General features: G+C 38.6%; 1 protein-coding gene across 9 annotated transcripts in view; it reads right to left on the bottom strand.

The window, feature by feature from the left end:
* Atp11b (ATPase phospholipid transporting 11B (putative)) overlaps window positions 1–25,803 on the bottom strand; it is a 94,383-nt gene extending 68,580 nt beyond the window's left edge. For all 9 annotated transcript variants that reach the window (XR_005091743.1, XR_005091740.1, XR_005091742.1 and 6 more), the window contains exons 1-4: window positions 25,497–25,803; window positions 11,908–12,024; window positions 6,349–6,438; window positions 2,961–3,041 (exon numbers count right to left, since the gene is read on the bottom strand). Coding sequence is in view for 5 of the 9 variants with exons in the window: in XM_028858508.2 (XP_028714341.1) it covers window positions 2,961–3,041; window positions 6,349–6,438; window positions 11,908–12,024; window positions 25,497–25,523 (315 nt within the window). In the remaining 4 variants the exon portion in view is untranslated. The remainder of the gene's footprint in view (window positions 1–2,960; window positions 3,042–6,348; window positions 6,439–11,907; window positions 12,025–25,496) is intronic.
* Window positions 25,804–26,224: the final 421 nt, after the last annotated feature.

The raw sequence follows: 26,224 nt of genomic DNA, 5'->3' as shown, positions 1-26,224 counted from the left end.
AACAGCATGGGGGAAAGCCCATGAGGTTTCAACCCTACACCAAGAACTATAGGCAAATGTCTAAAGCTAGGAGCAGGAAGAGCACACCAATTAGTTGTCCAGTGCCAAAAAGCCCTGAAAACATACAAACAAGTAACATTACATGGACTCATTAGGTTATATTTAGAAACATATATGTATATATAAATACACATATACATGTAATAACAACTGATGAAAAAGAGACCATGAATTTGAAGGAGAGTAGGGAGACATATATGTAGTTAAAATACAATCTTTAGGAAAATGGAAGAAAAAAAAGAGAAAGGAAGAAAAAGAGAGAATGAATGAATCCTATCAGGACAAATATTCTCTTTGAACATTTGCGTTTTACCCCTTTGTCTTTACTGTCTGGCTTTTATTTAAATTTAGTGCTCATCTGCAGCAACTGTACTAACAGAAGTATGAGGTACTTGCTTCCTTCCTTTAGATTACTTGTATTTTTAACCAGTTTTGGAAGGTGAAATGTGGTCAATTATTATTAAACTTATTTTGTAAATATGCATTAATCATAATTTTTTCCAAGTCAGTTAATGGTATCATTTTCTAGTTAAGTGCAGTCGACAGTTAGTCAAATATTTATTAGGAGTTAGGGACAAAAATTACTATATTTTATTTTGCTTTAAGAAATATTCAATGGGCTCCTTCATTCATTTATTCAGCAAATGTTTATCAAAGCCTCCACACATGAATAGTTTTGGTCTATCATTCACTGAAAACACAAGACAGTCTCTGCCCTGGTTGTGCTAAAGATCTGAATAAAAAAGAACACCAGCTCATGACAAATGATATGAACAAATAATATTTAAAAAGGAAATGGAAGATAGTAAATAGCCAAGAAAAGCCAAAACTTGAGTATTTGAAAAAAATCAGGGACTGAGTTATGCAATAATCTGGAAGAACTTTTCAAGAAAAGAAGATAGCAAATCATAAGGCTTTTGTAATAGAAGCATGCTTACTGTGTTTGATAATGAGGTGAGGAATGTGGTCAGAAGACACTGAGTAGAAGTAAAAGTTGTACAAAGTTAATTAGGAAGCAGGGACTACACTGTGTATGTCTCCACAGACTAAAGACACTGACATTTGATGAGAATTCCCTGAATAGCTTTAAACAGAAGGGCAGCATGATCCAATGTTGAGATCAATTCAGCTGCTGCGTAAAAACAGAGAGGCTAAGAGTAAAAGGGAACACCACAATGTTTAAGTAAGGGATGCTGGTTACTTAGACAAATTAGGTCCATCTTAAGGGCAGAGATAGAGTCAAAGAACTATAGCACCATTAATAAGCAGCATGGCTTCACAGGGGGAAACACCACGAGTTCTATGTAAGATTCTTGTGAGGTGTTCAAATGTACAAATGAGTGTGTGCATGTGTTTAAATGGTTCAAATAGTTTTAGAATGTAAATTTGAGAACATCAGCATAGAGACTGACCAGAAATCACCTAGTGAAAATATAGAAGACAGGCCCAAAGAACAAATACATGCTATTCTGATGAAATAAACGACACTTGTAAACCTACGAAAATATGTAACCATATGGGGTGATTCAGAGGCTTACTAGATTACACCAACAGATCCTAGTCTCCAACAGAAGAGAGAAGAAAGGAGATCAAATTTGGTGAGAGCCAAGACTACTACTCTGACATAGTAATTATATAACATTCTTGATCATCTATAGGCTCTTCTTATCCTTCATTTTCAAACAAAATAAAGTAGGGCTGGTGGAATGGCTCAAGAGGTAAAGGTACCTGCTACTAAGCCTGATAAAAGTTCAATACCTGGGATCTACGTGGTAGAAGAAAGAATTGACTCCCATGAGTTGTCCTCTGACTTTCACCAGCAAATTTCTCTCTCTCTCTCTCTCTCTCTCTCTCTCTCTCTCTCTCTCACACACACACACACACACACACACACACACACACACCATGTAATTAATTTTGATATAAATAGAGAAAAAAAAGTAAAGGTAATTAAGTAATACACTTCATCTCAGAACTGCAATTTCTCCATCAATCAACATATTATCATTACATATTATAAAACAGAGGATTTTAATATTATTTAGGTAATAAAAGGCAATGATCTCTGTCTGTCCAGTGAAAGAAATCATCTCTGTACCACTGAGACCTGACTAGATGTTTTGAGAAGTGGTAGCAATATCAATTTGACATTTTAAAGGATTTATTTCTTAATTAGCATGCTGATCTAATATTCGATTTCTCTTTTCCTAAATCTCAACATCAATTTATAATCTGGCTGAAATTATTTCCATTAGGGTACTAGCACACACACAAAATAACTATCAAGGAAAACTGTAAAGTTTAGGGAAGTTCATGCCAAAAGCAAATGCTCCATTCCATAAAATTACTTCCTTTGAACCATATTTCTTTTTAAACATCACTAAAATTACAAAAAAAAAAAAAAAATTATACTAATTTACTTCAAAAACTAGCTTGTACATGTATTTATTTTTAGATTGATTCCTATGTCAAGACAGTAACATATATATATATATACATATACATACATACACACACACACACATATATATACATACACATACAAATTATATATATATAATTTTTTTTGTTTTTCAAGACAAAGTTTCTCTGTGTAGCTTTTGGAGCCTATCATGGATCTTGCTCTGTAGATCAGGCTGGCCTCAATCCACCTGCCTCTGCCTCTGCCTCCTGAGTGCTGGGATTAAAGGCATGTGCCACTACCACCCAGCAACAATAATATATTTTAAATACTGAAATCATTCATGAGTCATAAGGTACCTGAAATATAATTTGTTGTGTATCAAATCAATCTGCTGCTTTGCTATGTAAATTGTTTTCACAATAATGTTAATTTGGAGTAGAAATATTTAAGATTTTTGAATGAATTTTGGAAGAACCAAGGCAGAAGTATTGCATACCTGTTTTATGGCGGTTACTGTTATCACAAAGAATAATGGAAGTCCACTGGTAATTGGACTGGTAGGTGTATCAATCATGAGCTAGATTTAAAGAAAAGAATGAAGAGTATTACATAGTTATATTACATGTTATATTAATAACTAAAATTCCACACTATTGTACAATGTGTATAGTTTAGTTCACAACTTTGCTTTCCTGACTACTTCAGAGGCTTGGCAGAGCCTTTCAATTGCACACTTTGGTATTCTGCTACAGTGAACCCAGCTACTCTGTTTTATTGTTGTTTTGCTTTTGGAGACAGGATTTTGCTACAAATGCCCCTGCAAAACAAAAACTTCTCCTGATTCCCTTGTTTTTGCTGCTCAAGTGCTGGGATTATAAGCATGTGTAGGCACTACCATGTGAGGGCACTTTGCTTTAACAGTTCCTAAGTTCTTCAGTATTCAAGTAGAGCCACACTGGGGCTTATCTCATTTCTCATTTCTTTGTACATCCTACAAAATGCGAAAAGTCTGTTAGCAATTTTAACCCAAGATTTAGGAGAAATTGAAACCCAGAGAAAGAGAACTAGGAATGGAAAATGGAAAATGATTTTTCTTACAAGTGATTTGTTATACTCAAAAGAATCAGAGGAAGAGAGCTAGAAAATGGTGCTGCAAGTATGATGTAAATCATGTAACTCAAGTTTCCACAGTTGCTGAAAAGTATTTGCAGTAATTACATAGGTTAGTAAGTATTGAAATTTTCCCAGGGGCCTGCCCTGAGAAGATTCCTCCCAGGGTCCTAAGGAAGATGCTATGGCTGGCGTGGGGCTACTCTGAGGGGAAAGAGTCTAAGTATACCAGGCTCTTTTGTCTGTCTACTTTATTTCTCTAAGACAAAATTCTATCTACATAGCTTCAGTTCCGTTCTGACACTCAGTTCCTCTCTGTCCCTTCTTTTTCTGTCTTCTCATAGCCCTAGTAATAACTAAGCTCTTATACTCTCAATCTCATCCTTATCTTCTGTTCCTCCATCATTCATCTTTCCTTCCTCTTCTCCTAAATTTCTCCAATCCCTATTAAACCAAAAACTCTTCCCTGTTCTCCCTTTTCTGGCCAGATTGCTCTGCTCTAACCAGGAAATTCTGCCCCAGCCTTCACTGCACCTGGTTATGCAAAAAACTTTTGTCCTGAGTCAATAGCTCTGGACAGAAAGCCTGAAGGAAAGGGATGGTCTGAGCTTCATTTGTACAAGAAACAAAGCTATGCATCTACATACCTGCCTGTCTCCTTGGCTCTGTAGGGGTGTTACCTAGTTCAGATCAGCAGTAGGTCTGAGAAGCTTATACTGTTTGCCATTAAGGCCTAGTAGTATATGAGCACACAAGAAATTCATAGCAGAAGCAAGCTGATATATTAAAAGCCGAATATCATCAAATATTCCTTGATATTTGACTTTCCTCTAGAAGAATTTTTGACTCATCTAGGTATAGCTTTATTATATACAGCTGAATCTCTATAACATTCTTTTGGCTTGCAGTAAGTAAGAACACAAATCTTATGATTTATTAATTTCTCTTGACTCTGGATTGGCCAATTAAATTTACTCTATTCTATATACATGCTGATCTTAGCAATTTGACAACTGCCTAGTTTCATATTCCAAGAAAACCACTAGATGCTCTAGTGATATAAAACTAGAAGTTCCTTCTCCATTCATGAAGAAACAGTTCTTCATGAATGTTTCCTAAAGCTTTAAAAAGATTGAGTAATTTTAACTTTTCTTTTGAAATCCTAGTTCTACTGATAGACCAGCTTAAAGTAAAAACAAGTTTTTAATTTAACACTGAAGAAAAATTCTAATGTTTTATCTGAAAATAATAACTAATGATAATCACTATATTTACAAGTTGACTTACACTTGAGCTTCAATTTACATTCAATGTACATATATATTTATATATCTATCAATTAGATTAAGAAGCTACTGAACAGTTTATAATAAACTTGTAACTAAGCCCAGAAAAATACTCTTGTGAATACTAAAAAAAAATAGAATAATTGGTTGAATGTGGTGGCAAACATCTGTAATTCCAGAAGGGTGGACGTAGATAGTGAGTCCACAGCCAGTCTAGGCTACACAGTAAGACTTGAAGGTACATTGTAAGCATTACAGGTTGGATGGAAAGATATCCTGGCAGATGGGATCCAAGAAATACCACAAAGTCACACTGTACAACAAACCTCACACAAGAGATTTGCTGTGAGGGAAAAAAATAGGAGGGTGGCTGCCTCTGCTCAGGCAAGAAATAGTAGAGAACTGAACAGTATACAGGGTTTATATACAGTTTCTTGGGGAGGAGAGTGGAACTTTTCATGGTGGAGCTTTCCAGGGTGGAGACTGGTGGGATTTCATGTCTAGAGATTAGGCTTTTTACTCTGTAGGGTGGGGGCTGGGTCCAGCAGTGAGGGCAGTTAAGAGTGTCCTGTAGGTGGAACCTGGCAGTTGGAGGTCATCAGGGGAGGGCCTGGCCACTAGTGTAGCTTGAGGGACTTACATTCCCTTCAGAGCTGTAGGTATTCCTTGGCTTCCCACTGCCAAGGATACCTTTCTATTAGAGCTGTAACACACCACACACACACACACACACACACACACACACACACACACACACAGAAGAGAAAAAAGGGAAAGAGGGAAATGTTAAAAAATAAATTCAGCCAGGTGGTGGTGGCACACGCCTTTAATCCTAGTACTCAGAAGGCAGAGACAGGCTGATCTCTGTGAGTTCAAGGCCAACCTGGTCTACAGAGCAAGATCCAGGACAGGCACCAAAACTACACAGAGAAACCCTGTCTCAAAAAACAAAACAAAAAAAACCAAACAAAATTTATAAATTCAAATAAAATTTATTGGGGTGGGGTTTTGCTATGTTGTTGAGTTAGCATCAAACTCCTGGGTACAAGCAATTCTCATCTGCCTCAGCCTCTTGAGTATCTGTGAGTATAGACTCATGTGACAAGTAGCAAAAACAAAATTTTAATAAAAAACCACACACACAGTTATCTTGTATGAAGACAATTCCACAGGCAGACATGTGCCAATGATGCACTACATATGAACAGCCAAAACATTTATACTCTGAGACAGGCATCTGAAAATTACCTGGCTCATATTAATCAGTACTATGGCACACTAGTAAAGAAATGCAACTGATTTTAAAATTTATAGCTTATGTTTTAGAAATTTAGATTTGATTTTGATAATTTATTAATGAATACAATGGGGGAAGCTGCAGGAGAAAAAGAAATCATATAGTCAAACAACTAAGAGCACAATGTAATTTTACTCTATTGTAAAATATATGCTTAGGCAGCAAGTTTATAAATAATCCATAAAACTTACCTGAACCAAAAATATAATAAGAAAATAAAAGTTTGCCACTCTTCTGAACTGTTCAAATAAATTTTTTGGAACAAAATTCCATACAGTATACTAGGGAAAAAAAAGAAAAGAGAAATCAATAAAAGAATATTTTAAAACAATATATACTACATAGATGCAATTATAAGAAAAGTAAAATTGGATTTACTAATCTTTTAGACCAATTAATATAACTTGATGCTCCAGAAACTATCTAGTTTCTAGAATTTAAGACTCTTATGCTACTTTCATTTCTCCTTTTATTTATTGGCAGTTTTAATATACTTTTTAAAATGAAATATGAAACTATTAATTTTGTCATCCAGTTATTAATTTTTTAGAAGCTAGATAAAATATCTAAATACTTTAACAATATATTTTGGATTTGGTTACATAAAACTAAAGTAATAAAGACTATTAAGCATTGATAGTAATGCTAAAAATATTAGAGTCATTTTATTTTACTGAACTCAGTTACAGAACAAAATAAAATGGCCCAGTCAATTATTTTCTTTTCACATGACCTGGAATGTTAAGAAATAATTAGACAAGCAATAACTAGAATAAACATCAAAACAATTTATGAAGGATGCAAAACTGCCACAATATCCTAAAGGCAAGACAGCTGAGTATAATAGTCAAAAGCACAGATGGATGGGAGTTAAAATCCTGCAGCTCAAAGTTATAACATTCATTAAATAATCTTAGACTTAATCTCTGTCCCACAGATCCTCCTGTATCTGTCTGCCCAGCACTGGGATTACAGGGGCAAATGAGCTCTACTTTATGTGGGTGCTACAGATCCAAACTCAGGGTCCTCATGCTTTTGGCAAGTCCTTTACTGATTGAATCATCTCGCCAGCCTCTTCTGGTTGATCCTAATCAGAGTAAAAGGCAACTGTTCCTACAGGGGTCAGAGTGTCTCCATGGAAATTTTTTGGTCACCTTATTGAATGTACAAAACTTTCTAAGAATTATGCTTACAAAGTCTATGTAGATTATGATACTGACAAGATTTTTCCTTCTATAATTTACAAGTAAACAATTATATAAATTGGCAGTAAGGTAAATGGCTTCAAGATAGTTGCTTTGAAGGTATGGAAAAAAGGTACCACAGTTAAGAGTGTACACATTGCTCTGACAGAGGACTCAATTCTCAGCACCCAAGTCAGGTGGCTCACAACTGCCTGTAATTCCAGTCCTAAAAAGACCTGAAGCCCCTGGCCTCCCCAGGTACCTGCACTCATATGCCTATGCTCACACAGAGACACACACCAATAATTAATAACAATAAATGATTTTAAAAATTGATGTATAAGAGTCTTTTATATATGTGGACCACCATTATGTGCCTGGTACCTGTGGAGTGCAGAAGGCATCAGTTCCCCCTGAACTGGATTACAGACAGTTGAAAGCTGTCATGGAGATGCTGGATACTGAATCCAGGTCCCCTATAAGACCAGTAAGTGCTCTTAACCACTGAGCCATTTCTCCAGTCCCATAAAAATGAATTTTAAAAGAAGAGATTTCCTTGTCTAGCTCATAAAACAAGGGAAATGAGAATAGAACTTTCATATACAAAGCAGCTTACAAATGACAAAATATTATTTTCATGTTTTATAAAATACAAACATATTAACAGAATGAGTTAATTAAAATTCTGCATTTATTCTACCATAGAGATGGAAGAGACATACTATTAAATATGAAAATACTTTAAAAAATAATTTATTGGGCTTTAAAGTTATCTTAAGTATTATGTAATAGTGGTTAAGACAATGGAGTTAATTTCTCTAGATCATGTATGACTTTATAACTGACCTTCTCCCTCTAAGTTCTAATACTGATAATAAAAATTAATATTTTTCAAGGCAGTTTAAATTTAATATAAGGTAGCTACTATGGTAAGTGAATTAAGATACATCATTATCGAAGCTAGGCATAGTGGCACAAACCTTTAGGCTAGCAGTTTTCAACCTGTGGGTTCCAACCCCTTTGGGGTCAAATGACCTTTCGCAGGGATCGCATATCAGATATCCTGCATATCAGATATTTACAATATGATTCACAACAGTAGCAAAATTACAGTTATGAAGTAATTCTATGGTTGGGGGTCACCACAACCTGAGAAACTCTATTAAGGAGTTGCAGCACTGGGGAGGTTGAGAGCCACTGCTTTAGACCCAGCACTCAGAGGCAAACAGGTTTCTGTGAGCTGGAGGGCAGCCTGGTCTACACACTGAGATCCAGGACAGCCAAGGTTACATAGAGACACCCTGTCAAAAAAAAAAAAAAAAAAAAAAAAAAAAAAAAAGCAAACAAACAAAACTGTCTGTAATCCAATTCTGGGGGAACTGATGCCTTCTGCACTCCACAGGTACCAGGCACATAATGGTGGTCCACATATATAAATAAAATCATTACACATTTCAACAAGTCAGATACACTAAGATGCTTACAAGTAAAGCAAAGAGATTAAGAGCTAAATATCAACAGTTGCAGTCAAAGATGAGATACATAAATGAACACATAAAACAAAAGGAAATGCAGCAAAGGTCCTGTGCTTTTGTAGACAATGTCTCAGAGAACAATACAGGACTCAAAAAGAGAATAACATCATGCCAGCCTCATTGAAGCTCGAGAGAATAGTGTCAGCAAATACCTATACTCTTAATTGACATGAACTCAGCATCTTTAGAAGAGCAAATATACACCCTCTTTGGATTGTTATATTAAAAGCCACGATGGAAGCAAACAATCCAGCTGAGGTTCAATGGGAAAAGAGTTCACTGAGCTATGAGTCAGCCAGCAATACAGTTAGGAGGTTCCGGAAACAACTGAGATACAACAGTAGGAAAGCAACATAAGGAAACTTTGACTGAAGCTAAAAGGTTTTAAAGACCTTTTAAACACCTACACTTCTGAAACTCTGGTCAAAAACATTAAACCTCAACTGCTGCATAAGAAAAGAGCCATATAAAAGCGCTTAGCACAACATTTTGGGACTCTCAGTTTCCAACACCAGCTAAAATGTTTTATGTGGAAGTGTGACATCCTAGCAGATGAGAATTTTAAATATTAGAGTTTATCAGGACTCAGAGGATCTGATCTGAAAGCCTCCTCCTTAACAAAGACTATAGTACTCCATAGTATTGGAAGGAGCTATACAAGTTGCCAACAGAGGGAAGAAACCAGTAGTGCCACCCAGCTGTAATGCCTATTAACCACAACAATGCCAGCATGGTAAAATATTCCTAAAGGTATATCTTTATCAGTGGTAAATCTATATCAGTGGCCATCATATCTTGGCAGTAACCAACATCTCTCTAATTGGACATAAGGCCCACGAACAGGAGGGAAATCAAACCTGACACTGAAAACCTGGCCAGCTACCCAGGGCTGGAGGGGTCATGGATCTTAGAGAACCTAATACCACCACATTACTAAACCAGCTAAATTCCTAACTGTATCCTCAATTCTTCTCTTTGTATCCACGAATAAGTGTAGCTCTCACCCATCATCAAGGAAGCTTCTCTTTGCAATACAAGATGACTGCAGAAAACCACAGATAGTCAAAAAGCAGAGAGCTGATTGTGGGGTTCCAAGTCCCAGTGGCTATATCTATAACACAGTTACTAAGCCTAAGACTCAGGAAGTATAGAATAGGGGGTAGAAAGACTGTTAAACCAAAGAACCAGGAATCAGCTGTAAGACTGGGACAGTGAAGCATAGCCCAGGATATCTCAACAGTATGGATACCTAAACAAGACCAGAACAAGAAAAAAAAAACCAACATGCTAACACAGAAGGAGGAAATCTTAATGGGCCTTACACTTAGACAAAGACAGGTAACTAAGGAAGGCTAAGAGCAGCAGAGTTAGTCTTCCCCAGAGGTCAGGCTTGAAGTCACAAACATACAAGCAACATTAAACAGACTCAACAGGTTGTACTTATACATGCAAAAGTAACAAAGAAAAATAGGTTGTAAATCTGAGAGAGAGTGAAGGTTGGGAGTGGAACATGAGGAGTAGGAAATGACTAAAATTGTATTTTAAATACAAAACTTAGACTTTAAAACTATTTAAAAACCTATAAAGCATCCACAGTATAGACGAGAGCTGGGGCACTGCACAGCTGACATCACCACTGTGTCAGCATCATTAGTGCATCAGCTGCACACAGAAATAATGGGATGGCAGAAGGAGAAGGGCAGGGAAAGGGGACTGCTGAGCTAAGGTGACATCTTAGGAAAGATGAAATCAGTATTCGAGGAAAAGCATTAGTTGTCTTTGGAAGACAAGGGAAGAGCATATAAAGGCGTTTCTTGTGGAGCCCTATAAGCAAGGGCCAGGCTCTAAGTAAGAACTTTATCCTCAGTCTCTCTGATTCACATCCTCATAAATGCACTGTTTAATAAGGGAGTCGCTAGTCACATATGGCTCTGACATTTAAATTAAAATACTTTTTAAATGTTCAGGTTGTCAGTTGTACCAGCCATATTTCCAAGGTCTCAACAGTCCTATGTGCTATTTTACTGAACACTGCAACTCATTTCTGTCATGAAGGAAAAATGAATTAGACAGCATTGCTCCATAATTCTCTGCTTTAACAAACAACTTCTTCAAAAGGCAAAGGAAAAATTAAAACAAGAAAAAATAAATAAGAATGAAGTAATACCTTACATTAAAATATTTATGGGAGCCGGGCGGTGGTGGTGCATGCCTTTAATCCCAGCAGAGGCAGGCATGGATCTCTGTGAGTTCAAGAATAGCCTGGTCTACAAAGAGAGTTCCAGGAAAGGCACAAAGCTACACAGAGAAACCCTGTGTCAAAAAACAAAAAACAAACAAACAAACAAAAAAACAAAAAATGTATGGGAGACACTAAAAATGAAACAAGGAAGCTTTAAAGTCACATGGAACAGAGTTCAAACTCCAACTAGGCCCCTTACAATTTGGGGGAAATTATTCAGTTTCCAAGCACTGGAATCAAAAAACTGTGGTAATATAAATATAGCATTTTGTAAATATGATTTAATAGTTATTTCACATAGGCTGCTGCAAAGAGTAAATGACATAAGAGGAGAAACAGGCTCGGCAGATGGCCATCCAGTACAGTCACAACTGAAGACACTGTTAACTGGTACCAACTAGCAGCCTCTTTTCTTTCATTCATCATGTTGGGTGAGATACATCTATCAACCTTCAGTGTCTTGGCTTTTTAAAGGTATAAACGCACACTTGCACACATTCAGCAAATAATTTTTAAAATGTTCCATATTTACCATCTTGTTTTAGTTATTTGAGACAGGGTATCCCAGGCTAGGTTCAATATTGCTATGTAGCTAAAGATGACTTTGAACTCAAGAGTGCTGGAATTATAGGTATACATCATAATGTTCAGCTTATGTGTGTTCATAATGTGGTACTAGGGATTGAACTCACGACTTTGGACACAACAGGTAAGCATCCTACCAAATGAGCTACAAATATATCCCCAGCTCTACATCTACAGTATAATAATAAAATTGTTTATCCTTACCTTAGATGAAATGATCCGGTTATCTATAAATTTCTGAGGTGTATAAAGGCCATTCTGAGGAAATCTGTTGGCTATGTAAATAGTTCTTGTGTCACTTTGATGTGGTGGGTCAAAACCCTAGGACCAAACAACAGAAAAAGAATACTAGTCAACAGGCTAGTTGGTATGATATTTTACTATTGGTTTTATATAAATGATCAGATTATACATATTATTGGCCTTAAACTACACATAGGATGAATCCATTGACTCAGTACAGTTAAGCCACTAATGCTTTTCTTCAAAGGTGAGCAGGTATATTACCTTCAGAAATAAATTAAGTCATACCTTCAATAATGAAAAAGTTTGCACCTCTCAAATATGCTACAAGAAAAAAAACTCAGATATGAGAGCATAAAAGCTTTCTTTACTGAGTTCCTTGCTTTTCATTCCTATGAGTACCTTGTTTTCTCCTGTGATAGATTCTTACTGAGAGAAATAGAACTGTGTCTAGCTAATATGTAACTACCAAGCCTGATATAATTTTTATGCTTATTTTTAACCTCTTCTATACCCAGATCAAAAAGTTTTGCTATCAAAAGACTAAGATTCATATGACAGATTTATGCCCCCCAAACATTTCTGTGTACCAGTTAACAGGTATGACTTCCTGAAATATAGATAGAAATATGTTTAAAATATTCCTGGAGGAACATACACTCTGCCTTCAAATTCAGAAGACTATCTGTGTTAGTCAGTGTTTTGTTGACTTGGCACAAGCTATACATAATTGGGAGGAGGTAAACTCAACTAAGAAGATGGTTCCATCAGACTAGCCTGTAGATAAGTCTATGGGTCATTTTCTTGATAAATGATTGCTGCACCCGGGTGAGAGAGGCATGGAGAGCAAGCCTCAGGGAGTAAACCAGTAAGCACCATTGTAGCTAGAAGTTTTCCTGTGTTCCACCTGATCCACAGCCTCTCAGACCCAAGTAAACACACAGAGGCCTATATTAACTAAAACTGCTCAGCCATCAGCTCAAGCTTACTTCTGACTAGCTCTTACACTTAAATTCAGCCCATTTCTGTTAATCTATATGTTGCCGTGTTTTCCATGGCTTTATCTGTGTGCCATTATATGCTGTTCCCTGGATGGCAGGCTGCTTAGGTATTTTAGCAGTTCCAAATTCTCCCTGCATATTACCACAATATGGATATTCAGAAAATGTTAGAGAGAATTAATAAATGAGGAATCAATGTTACCTAAAAGGGATAGAGAGCTGAGAAATGGTTTGTTAGGTGGAGAACTACAATCCCAGTCTTCATGAGGTAAGTAAGTAGGGCCAAGAGCATGGTAAATTGTGTTATAGCTAAGAGAAACAAGGTAGGAAGGGGTGCAGAAGGCACAGTGGAGGCCTGCTGTCTGTCTGTTTTACAGTTTTATATTTAAGGGCTATAAAGGGCTTTACTATTTGTTAGGGCATCTTAGCTACTTTTCTGATACTGTGAAGAGACACCATGACCAAGGCATTCAAACCACCATATAAGGTAATATTTAAACAAAGACTTGGAGGAAGCAAAGGATCCAGGAGTTACCTAGGGAAAAATATTTCAAGAAAAGAAACAGCAATTACAAAGAGCCTGTGATGTTAAGCATGCCTAGGCTATATGAACTGCAAGGAGGCAGAGTCAAGGGTAGAGTGGGCACCAAAATCAGTAAGTAACCTTTCTATATATGAACAACATACTGAGAGAGGAAATAAGAGAAACAATACCATACAATTAGCATCAAGTAAATAAATAAAATATCTGAGAATAAATTTAAATAGAAAAGTAAAAGACAGAAAATAAAAGTTTTAAGAAATTGAAAAAAGAAAATGAAGGTGTCAGTCAGTACATAGAAAGATTTCCCATGTTCTCATGTTCATAGATCAGTAGGATTACTATTGTGAAAATGGCCACCCTACCAAAAGCAATCTACAGATTTGATGTAATTCCTATAAAAATGCCAACATAATTTTTTTACAGAAATTGAAAAAATAATCATATGGGAACATAAAAAACCCAGGATTGCTAAAAATAATTCTAAATAATAAAAGAATTGATGGCGGTATCACCATCCCTGATTTTAACTTATACTACAAGGTTATAATAATAAAAACAGTACTGTACTGGCATAAAAAGAGATAACACAGATCAACCAAAGAGAAGTGAAGATCTGGACATAAGTCTATATCTATGGATACCTGATTTTCAAATTACTTTTGAGGTTATAATTTAATCATATCATTTCCCTTTCTCTTTCCTCCCTCTAAACCTTCCCATGTATTCCCCATTCAATTTTTTTTTGGAAATTTTAATCCCTTTCTATTGAAAACTGCATTTAATGCTAAATGTCAACCTTTACAATAAACAAATATTGTAAAGGTAACTTACATCAAAGCAAAACATACCTCTGATAGCCATTATTTTTCTGTATGGGACAGTTTCAAGTTTTTTTTTTTTTTTTTTTTTTCAGGAATGTACCTATATAAAGGCTCAAAATAGGCCATCTTTAAAAACAAAAAGGCAATGATTCACAAAAGACTATGAATAGAACATGTAACTAGCTGACACAAACCTAGTAGGATTTGTTAAAATCAGTCACAAATAATAACATATCTGAAGTGTTCTTGTATAAAATATCACATGAAGAAAAGAATTTATCAATGTTTAAAAAAAGTGGGTTTGTTCATAGACAATCTGACAAGTTAGCACAAAAATTCACAGCCTCTTTTTCTTAAATTGTTGTTGTTGTTGTGTTGGTGGTGGTGGTGGTATGTGTGTGTATTCCTAAATACATAAATACAATCTGCTCAGTCTGTAGAATGTTACTTGTATCTGTATGTTTTCACGCCGACCATTTGGTATTAGTAAGTCAGTTGGTGTGTTGTTCCCCTCAGAAGACTATTTCTCTTATTCTTAGCATTCCTTAGTTGTCTAGTGTTGAGTCCTTGTGAGCTTGCCCCTTCCATGTTAACACATCTATTTGTGTCATACTTGTTCAGCTCATGTTTAGACAGTCGTGTTGGTGAGACTTCATGGGTGTAGCTCCTGACATTTCTTGGAGACACAATCTCACTGAAACTCCCCGTTCCTCTGGCTCTTGCAGGCTCCCCATACTTTCTTCTGCAATGGACCCTGATCCTGAGGTACAATGGTTTGGAAAACAGATTTCTGACAAAGAGGCCAAGAATACACAGTGGAGACACATCTTCACCAAATGGCTCTGGTCAAACTGAATGTCTGAATCCAGAAGGATGAAATCAAATCCACATCTCTTACTCTGCAAAAAGCTCAAGTGCAAATAAAACTCGCAGATGGATCAAAGATCTCAATATAAGACCTTGATACCCTGAATCCAATAGAGGAGAACGTGGGGAATATGCTTAAATTTATAGGCACAGGAAAGGACATTCTGAACAGAACCCCAATAACATAGGTACTAAGACCAATAATTGACAATAAGACTTCATGAAGCTAAAGAGTTTGTGTACCACAAAGGACATCACCATTTGAGTGAGGGGGTAGCTTGTAGAATGGGGGAAAAATCTTCAGCAATTACATATCTGACAGAGGGTTGGTATTTAGAATATACAAAGAACTAAAAAAGCAAACAAAACACTTAACATCAAGAAAACAACCCAATTTAAAAATGGAACATGGAACTAAACAGAATTATCTATAGATTAAATACAAAAAGCACATGCTTTTAATCCCAGTACTTAGAAGGCAGAAGCTGAGGCAGGTAGATCTCAGGATTTCCAGGCTAGCTGGTCTACATAGCAAGCTCCAGCCAGATCGACCTGTCTCCAAAGGGTGAGGGTTGGGGTAGGGAGTTGGGGATAGGTGTAGAGAGACAGCAAATTGCTAGCAAGGATGCCAGGAAAGTGGAACATTTATTCACTGCTAGTTGGAATGCAAACTGGTACAGCCACTATGGAAATCAGCATGGAAGCTCCTCAAAATGCTGATAACAGATATAGATCACAAGATCTATACACCATACAACACAAGATCAAGTTACACCATTCTTAGGCTTATACCCAAAAGACTCTGTCTTACTACAGAGACACCTGCTTAGCCATGTTCATTGTTGCTCTATTCACAATAGTCGGGAAATGGAAACAGACTAGATGTCCATCAGCTGATAATGAATAATGAAATGTGATACATTTATACAATAGAGCATTATTCAGCTGTTAAGACAACCAAACTATGAAAATTGCAGGTAAATGGAGGGAACTGAAAACAATCATCCTGCATGGGGTAACTGAAATCCAGAAATATAAACATTGCATTTTTCCCTCCTATGTTGATGCTAGCTTTTAAGCTTTACATATGTGCATTTCATTTGGAATACCAGACAGGTTAGATAACTAGAAGGGGGACATGGGAGAAGGAGGAGCTGGGAGGAATTGAGGGAATGAATTTGAGCAAAATATATTGTATGAAATTCTCAAAGAATTAATAGAAAAACACTATTAGAAAAAGGGTAGATGGGAAGTGAGAGTGATCTGGAGAACTGGATAGAACACAGATCAACAAGGGGGGGCTTTCAAGGAAGAAAAAAATAGTGTTATAAAGGGAGAAAGAGGGAAAATGGAACAGGAAAGATGAAACTGTGAGGGACAGAAGAAAAGGGTAGAAGAGGGACTATTGGGAGGGATAACTGACACTGAGGGCCTTTGGAAAAGGTCACATTGAGACCTACTACTGTGGAAGCTTCCAGTTTAAACTGAGTTACTCCATAGTGAGAGGACCATATCCCAACTAGATATCATCCATTACTAAATGAAGCTCCCAGTAGCAGGAATGGGTTACTGCTTTTTGAGTTGTTTGCCAATAGGGTCAGTAACCTGTCTCTGGCAATTAGAGGCTATTGCCAATGCTATTGATTACTCTCAAGAACTTGACAGTAAAACCCTACTGCTGAAAACACCACCCACTTGAGTTATAGAACATTTAGATATCCAGCTGGCACTCAACTAGCTAGGGAAAACCCTACTATTAACCTGCTAAATGGACATGCCAATAAACAACTCTTAATGACTTGTTGCTGTGCCCATAGATCACTGTCCTCCCACTCCCCACCAGTGAAGCTGCTTCTTATAACATACAGCAATTAGCACAGAGCCCCACAACTGGTCAACATGTGGAGAATCAAAGACTTCAGAGTGCTCAGTCCTGATTAGCTGTCTGTATAAAATCTTTCGCCTCAAGCAAGGCTCAGGGATCTAAGTAGAAAAGCTTGGACAGATTTGAAGAGCTGGAGATGGTAGGTGACTTTTCCAGACACAACAAGGCAGATACACATACAAATTCATAGTGAGTGTGAAAATATATACAAGACCTGCATAAGATCAAGCTAGAGAAAACAAAATCTCAGTATGGAGGAGGTGAGATAGGCATGAAATCACACCCTTAGCTCAAGAGCCATTGGTATTTGATTGCTGCCAGGGTAGGGAAAATAGGTTTGCTTCAACGGTGTGACACCTGGTATACTGACCTCACTCTGGGGAAGGCCTTACACTGAGGAGTAGTCAGCCAACACAAATTGGCCCCCACATGTTATTTAAGAGTGAGAAGGGGGGAGGGAATGAGGAGGGAAGAGGGGAGGGGAGAGAGAGAGAGGAAGGGAAAGCAAGGGAGGAAGTATGAATGAATGAATTGAAAGTTGTTGGGTAGGGAGGTAACAGAGGAGCTGGGAGGAATTGAGGGAATGAATTTGAGCAAAATATATTGTATGAAATTCTCAAAGAATTAATAAAAACATTATTAGAAAAAGAGTAGATGGGAAATGAGAAGTGATCTGGAGAACTGGATAGAGCATAGATCAACAAGAAGGCAAGCAGAGCCCTGGGGAGGTTGCAAACAGAGGAATTACGTGGCACAGCTAATATGTAAAGTCACTCTGGCTGCTAACTGGCAACAGACTGCCGGGCCAGGAGGAAAACCAAGCAAGCACTGCAGCCATCTAGGAACGAGGCAAGACTGCATTAGCCTAGGGAGGGAGGAGGGGAAGAAGGCGTTTGGGTCATCATTTTTAGCTAGCAAGACAGAAGCATGGTTTGCTCCCTCAAAAATTAAAAGTGCACCTATTCTTTTCACCTTTCATGTCATAAGCAAAGCATTTTATTTAAGTGACAAATAAAAACTGCACATGTTTAGGATATACAATATGACATTGTGAAGCAAATGCTTTGAAATTTGATTGGATCTCTCTGATTTCTACTCCTGAGACACTGACACAGGAAAAGGCAGTATACTTAAGGAACTGCTTTCTAAAATCTGAGACTAGCAGGAAAGAAAGGAAAATGGAAATACATGGGATATTACACTAGTCACACTTATATACTTAAAAAGATTTTTTAAGAAACATAATTATGGGTAAAATTATATAATGTCTAAGATTTGCTTTAAATTAGTCAGGAGGTAGAGATACTATGTGAGGGGATCCAGTAACACTGGCCTGGGCTAGTAATTACTAAGTTGGGTAAAGGATGATTTGGGGCTCATTATATGTCATTTTCTATACTTTTATATATGCTTGACATTTTCCCTAATATAAAGCATAAGAAGCATATCATGAATATTGGCTTCCCATAAGCATTAACTGCATATGCACTACAAGCATACATATAACATCTGTTTGGTTCCTAACTTTTGTAAAATATAGGAGAATGACTGAATTAATGGTACTATGTACATTATCCTATTTACTCATTTCTTGATGGTATTTTACTTCCAAATTAAATGTGGAAATATTAATATCCTTAGTGAACATAGCATCTGATCTAAATTTTTCAGATATAAAGACAAATCACAGCTTAGGATGTTCTGCATAGGCTAACTCTTACTGCTAACTCAGACAGATCATGGTACTACTGTGGTCCATATGTAGAGCCAACCAACTGAAAAATTAAGCAGGGCATGGTGATACATGCCTGTAATCCCAGGATTTGGGAGGTTGAAGGAGGAATATAGCCAGCCAGTTCAGGCCACCCTGGGTAACACAAGCAAGACCCTGTCTCAAAAATAAATAAATAAATAATAGAAAACAAAAATACCCACTAAAACAAACAAACAAACAAATAAACAAACAAACAAGTGGTGTCTCTGTTGAATACATACATAGTCTCTCATTTCTCTTTTTGTTTTTCATGTAAGACCTTATATAATCCTAGAATTTCTATATAAGCCTGTAACTCTCAATCCTCCTGCCTCAGCCTCTCAAGTTCTGAAATGATAGACGTATCACACCTATATCAGACTTTATTCTTGTTGTGTTGCTCCCTAAATAATTCAGTACAACAACCATTTATACTACACTGTACTGAAACTATAGAGATAATTTTAAGTGAGCTATCAACATTAAAAACAAAACAAAACAGTATTCTAACTTTCTCTCTTAGGACAGTTCTCTCAGAGTCATTTTTTCAAGTAATAGAAAACAAGAGAAATTTGTTGCATGACTTATGCACAACACCGGGGAAAGCTCACTTGATCCACTATAACTAAATGTACAGAAGAATTAATGTAAACATGTGTTTACAATCCCCAAAACTAAAGTAAAAATAAGTCTTAATAATCTCTCTTAGGCCAGGCGGTGGTGGCGCACGCCTTTAATCCCAGCACTCGGGAGGCAGAGGCAGGCGGATCTCTGTGAGTTCGAGGCCAGCCTGGTCTCCAAAGCGAGTTCCAGGAAAGGCGCAAAGCTACACAGAGAAACCCTGTCTCGAAAAAACCAAAACAAACAAACAAACAAACAAACACAAAAATTTCTCATGCAGATATAATAAATATGCATTTCTTTTTTGCATATTTAATGCAAATAAGGGGGAAAAAGCAAAACAAAGAATGATATCTACTATGTACATGAACTCAATTTTTAAAAGTTTAGCATTTTGAAAAGGAAAGCATTCCTTACTTAGACAACTCAAAACATACTAAAGGACAAAAGCATGAGTAAAATCAAGAAGCCCATAGAATTGAAAATTTTCTTAAATTTGTTTATGAGAGAGGCTACAACTACTACAATCTAATAAAACAGAAATACCCAATTATGTTATTTCCTTAGTTTCCACATTTAAAGCCCAGTAAAAGTAAACATGTATCATTAATGATACATTTTATTTAATAAAATATACTTGCATATTTATAGATCTCAACATAATTTCAGTTAAAATTATTATGTGATAATGTTTATCCTATTTTCCCCAACAAATTAGGTTTTCAAAGGCCAGTATGTACTTACCAACACACCTCAAAAGACACATTTTAAGTCTTTCATAGTCACACCTGGATACTACTGTGGACAGCATGAGCCTAAAAGGCATTAAATGACAACAGTGGCCATCACCAGGCTCTGAAGCAAGGTCCCTGAGTTCCTCTGGGAATACATAGACACCTCTAACACTTCACCTTGACCAAAAGAAAAACTTCATATTTAAGAACACACTTTCATAATTCCAACACTCAAGAGATTGAGCAGGAAGATCATGAGTTAAGACTAGCCTGGGATACATTAAAACACACGCACAAAACCAAACCAAACCAAAACAAATAAAAACAAAACAAACAAACAAAAACCAAACCAAAACAAAACAAAAAACAACAACAAAAAACCTAAAACCTTTCTGACCCAAGAGACCTAGGACAGAACCAAACATGACCACAACCAGAAAAATAAAATAAAAATCAATGAAATGATTCCTAATAATACTCTGCTATATTTCTAGGCTGAAGCTTAGCATAATCATCATCAGAGAGGCTTCATCCAGCAACTGATGGAAGCAGACGCAGACCCACTGCCAAATATTAGGCAGAGCTCGGGGAAACCTGCTGAAGAGGGAGAGGAAGAGTTGTAGGAGACAGAGGGGTCAAGGACACCACAAGAAACCCTGAGAATCAACTAACCTGGGCTCACAGGGGCTCACAGAGACTGAACTGACAATCAGGGAGCATGTATAGGTCTGACCTAAGCCCTCTGCATATATATTATGGTTGTGTAGTTTGGTGTTCTTGTGAGACTCCTAACAGTGGGAGCAGGCAGGGGCCTCTGACTCTTTCGCCTGCTTTTGGGACTCTTTGCCTCATTCAGCCTTAATATGAGGGGATGTGCCTATTCTTATTGCAACTTGATATGCCATATTTGGTTGATATTCCTGGGAGGCCTGTCCTTTTCTGAAGGGAAATGAGAGAAGGAATGGATCTAAGGGGAGAAGGAAGGTTGGGGAGTGTACTAGGCTTTTTCTTTTGGGGTACCAACCAGCTCCCAAATCATGACATGGAGACTTATTTTTAGTTTTGAATGCTCAGCCCAGCTTAGGCACATTTCAGGCTAGCTCTTTTAACGTAAATTAACCTTTTTCTCTTTATCTACCTTTGGCCTCAGGGCTTTTTACTTTTCTTTCCTTTTGCACATCTTACTTTCACTGCTTCTCATGTCTGGCTGGCTGGCGGCTGCCTGGCTTCTGGCCCCAGGCATCTCCTCATTCTTTCCTCCTTTTCCTCCTCCTCCTCCTCCTCTTCTTGTTCCTCCCCTCTGGAGACTAGATTTCTCCTCCTATTTATTCTCCCTGCCTGCCAGCCCTGACTATCCTTTCTCCTGCCTACCTAGTGGCTGTTCAGCTCTTTATAAGACCAATCGGCTTAGGCAGGTGAGGTGGAACAAATGCAACACATCTTTACATAGTTAAACAAATGCAGCATAAACAAAAGTAACAAACCTTTATACAGCTAAAGCAATATTCTGCAGCATAAACAAATGTAACACATCTTTGTCCAGTTAAAATAACATTTCACAGCCAGGAGGGAAGGGGAAGCTGAGAGGAGAGGAGGAAGGGGAAACTGTGGTTAGGATCTAAATATGAAAGAATAAACAACAACAACAACAAACCAAGAAAAAAGAATATAGAGATATACAGACTTAATGTGCTCCACAGAAACCAAAGCTTACTTTTAATGTCATACAGCAGTACTAGTAAAAATAAAATATGAGCAATAGATGCAAGCTACATATATTATTTTTAAATTTCTAATAGTCGTATTTTAAAAATAATTCATTTTTTCATTATATTTATTTATTGTTGGGGAATGGGCCCATGTCACCACGTAAATGTAAAAGTCAGAGGACAACTTTCAGGAGACAATTCTCTCCTTCTACCAAGTGGATCTCAGAGACCAAATTGAGTACATCAGACTTGATGACAAGTACCTTTTCCTGCTAAGTCATCTCACTGTAACAAAAATAGATATAATTGAGATATATCACATTTTTCTTCTGTTTTCCATTATGTTTTATAGTTGAGAAAATTTCAACCTGAACCAGGCCCATTTCAAGTATATTAGACAGAACTGTCGTATAGGATAAACCTTTTTAAAATTTTATCCAATTAAAGAACATTTGGCAGTTAGGCACAGTGCCGGCAAAATTAAGGTAACAGAGGGAAGCTTAATTGTGTTTACAGGCTAAAGGTAAAGAGAAAGGCCACAATTCCATGATAACTGACCAGGAATATAAACAGTGTGTCGAAAGAACAGCCAGGTGAACCGGTTAACTTGAAAAGGAGGGCTCCACTTTCTGTGACAGCAGAGAAGAATGGAAGAAGCAAGCACAGACAGACACAAGCAAGGGTGGAGAGGCATCAGATAATAAAGCCGAGGAGTTTGGCTAACAGCCTGCTATTTTCTCAGTGAAGCAGAAGACAGTCTTCAGCCTCCTCTCCCAATCACCAGCACAAATCTGAAGAGATGTTTCTGAACAATGTAAAAACTGCACCCTACCCCCAGCTCATGATCCTCCTTCCTCCACCTCCCAGATGCTGGGATTACAGACCTGTGTCACCAGCTAAAGAAACGCCTGCCTGCAAGGTTGTGCTTGTGTGTAGTTAGTCACTTTCTATACTCTTCTGGGTTGGTCAGACTTAAATTGTATCACTATATTGCAAAACATAAAATAATATTCATTATTTCCTCATCTTTCATAAAACATACTCAATGCTCAGTGTAGGGTGTTAAGAACAGTCATGAGTAAAAGCCACATCACTTTCACATGAATCACCAGGATTTAGCATATACCTACACACAGTTCTATGAAAATATGGTGTTTGTTGTCCTGTAAAGAAACCTTATATATCATCTAACTATATTGGTTTAAAAATATTTTTGTTTAAAAGTTGTTTCAGCACTGTACAAATAAATATGCTATTGAAAATATTCTTCTCTGAACATAAATTTTAACGGCTGCATGTGGTCAACTAGCATGTGTAAAGCTGTGGGCTTGACTGCCAGCACTAGCAAGATAATAGTTAATAATAATAATAATAATAATAGTAATAATAATAATACAGCAGGCACCGAATGGTCATATGCTATTATAACTGAGATGCTGTTAATGACATAATAATGAGTTCATACAGCATATTATTGAAAAGGGGTACACTATGAATACAAAATACACCAGAAAGACATCACTTTTAGCATAAAATAATCTGAACATTGTGTGTGAAATAGAAACAATAGAAACATGCTTTCACTATTTTCATAAAGGAAAAATAATCGGTTTTTGTCATGATTTTTCATGTCAGGCAGCAAAAATATTTTGTAGAGATTTTCAATTGCAAATAAAGAAATAGAACACAGAATTGTCTCTGTAATATAATGGCAGTAAGGTAAGTGAGAGGTCTCAGGAGGCAAATGAGATTGCCACCAGGCCTGGGGACCTAAGCGGGATTCCTGGGACCCACAAGGTAGGAAAGAAATGACTCCCACAAGTTGTCCTGACTTACTTGCACACTTTTACACACACAAAGTAAGCAGTAATAAAAAATTTTAAAACAAAAAGTATCTTTTTTAGTGAAAGTATTAGTTGAAAGTCAGAATTCATAGTGTTTTGTATCTGCAAAACAACCTGTCTTTGTGATTTATCGATTTCCTCACATATTTCTATTTATGAATTTTACAATTAACCTAGTACTTGTGACTCAACCCAGTGAGCACATATTAGAATAATCTAAACTAGACTTTTTCATTAAATTATTGGCGTAGCAGCTAGAATGGCCATTTACTACTGAGTCAATGTAATACACTTTCATTACTCTGTACACACTTTCCTTAATTTGTAATTTAAGTGATTACAAAACTTAGTAGCGATACAAAGTCCTGCTCTGGCACAGGTCTTAAAGACCTGATTATCTTAAAAGCTAAACCAGTGACAGCCAGCTCAATATCAGAGACAGTATTTTTTAATGCAAGGCAACTTGTTCAACTTGTTTTGTTAATCAGTCCAGTAAGAGCTGATTTATAAATGGCCACATAGCTCTGGTTCTTCCTTCAGCTGTGAACATCTAAAGCCATTTCCCCCAACATTACCAGATTTCTGTCAAGCTAACACAAGTACCTCACACTGAGACACAGTGTCTTAACATACTGGGAAAAACTTGAAGAGACCCACTTAAAAATGATCTTCCTGCCACACAAAACACCATCAGACACACGGTGCTAAACCAAGCCTTCTTCACACGAAGTCTGGGAAATCAAAAGCACGTCAGATTTGTAATAATTAATTTCTTTACTGGACTACCCGTTTACTGAAAGAAAGCCATAGCAGTCTCACAGTGTGGATCAAATGACATCATTAGCTTGGATTCCCAATAAAGCTGGAATACTTCAATTTGCAACAGTTGCTAAAAATAAAGACCCACCATTTGTACGCGGGAGTGGCGGGCAGTTCTAGTTTTATTTATAAGATTTCTTTATTTAAGACCGATACCTACTGTAAAAACAAACAAGAGGCTGACTCAAATACATACTTGTTAGTTTTTACATGAAAAGCCGTTCTACTGCAGGGGAAAAGAAGCATGAATATTTTGCTCTCAAAACAGTAAGTTTCTGCTTCGCTAAGGTTTACCACGGCCTTGAAACCTAGTAAACAAAAACACTGCAATTGGTTTCAAATAAGGTTTCAAAATTAAAACAGTACAGAGGTTAGCGTTCCTGGGACTGAAGTGATGTCTTTTCTAACTGTCATCACTGTTGCTTCGGCGTTTTACTTCCTGGGTTGCAGGTACCGAGCGGCGTAAGAGGTTTTCATCTGTGAATAATTTCTGAGAAAGGTGACGCTTTTGAGACACTTAAGTCGCCCTGAGGTTTTCTCTTTCCTTCTCCAAGTAACCCAGCAATGTTCAAAAGTTAACCACGGGTTCCAAAGCCGTGCGTCCTAACCGCCCTGAGGAGGGGTGACAGATGCACAGAGAAGTTGCCCTGGTGTGCGGTGAGGACCTTCCGGCGCTCCTTCCTCCTAGGCCCAGGGGCCGGCTTCCGCCGGGAGGCCGAGGAGGACCCGGACCTCCTCGGAACCTGCACGAGCCTCGCTGGGAGTCCCGGAGGGCCGCCTGACCCGCGCCCCGCGCCGCTGCCCGGGTCTCCTCGGGGCCTCGCGCTGTTCGCTACCCGCAGCGGCCGCCCGCAGCAGCGCCTCCCCGCGCGGTGGGGAGCCCGGGCCGAGGGAGAGCCGCGCGCCCCCGCCGCGGCCTAGCCCGCGGCGCCCGGCCCAAGCCCTCACTCACCAGCTGCTGCCGGACCCAGCGCCACATGCCCCCGCCGTCGCCGACGCCGTCGTGGCCCGCCGGACGCGGGGCCCAGCGGCCGCAGGTGGAGGAGGACGCCGAGTCTGACCGGACGGAGCAGGCGAGCCCCTCTGGCTGAAGTTCCGCTCGCAGCCTTCTCACTACCCGAGCCGGGTCCCCATCCCGCCACCCCGGCCCTGAGTTCCTACAGGCCCGGCCTGGCTGCCAACGGCGCCCGGTGCAGCTGAGCCTCCCGCTGCGCCGCGGCCACCTTCATCTCTGACCGTTGTCACCCGAAGCACCGCCGCCCCCACAGCGCCGCCCCGCCCTCGCCGCCATGGCCCCGCCCCCAAGCCCTGCGCCCCACCCTCGCCCGCCATGGCCCCGCCCCCAAGCCCTGCGCCCCACCCTCGCCCGCCATGGCCCCGCCCCCGAGCCTTGCGCCCCACCCTCGCCTGCTGTGGACCCGCCCCCTACGCGGCCTCTCCGAGACCCACCTCTTGCGGTTTCCAGGAGGGTGTTTGCCTTCACCCCTTGGCGGTGCCTGGTATGTGACGAAAGCGTGATCGCGAGCGTCGCTAGGCCCGCCCGCACCCGTGGGCCTTTTCCGGAGTTCCTGTCAGCCGGCGAGCGAGGCTGCAGCAACTCCTCGCCAGGCAGTTGAGCGGACACTTCTCCGGCTCTGCCCTGTTGCAGATGTGTCCCCCCCAACACGCATCCGCACCAGA

This window comes from Peromyscus leucopus, chromosome 6, assembly GCF_004664715.2.
Source record: "Peromyscus leucopus breed LL Stock chromosome 6, UCI_PerLeu_2.1, whole genome shotgun sequence".
Taxonomy (NCBI): Eukaryota; Metazoa; Chordata; class Mammalia; order Rodentia; family Cricetidae; genus Peromyscus; species Peromyscus leucopus.
The sequence above is the reverse complement of the archived record's forward strand: the minus strand, read 5'-3'. Positions and strand labels throughout refer to the sequence as shown.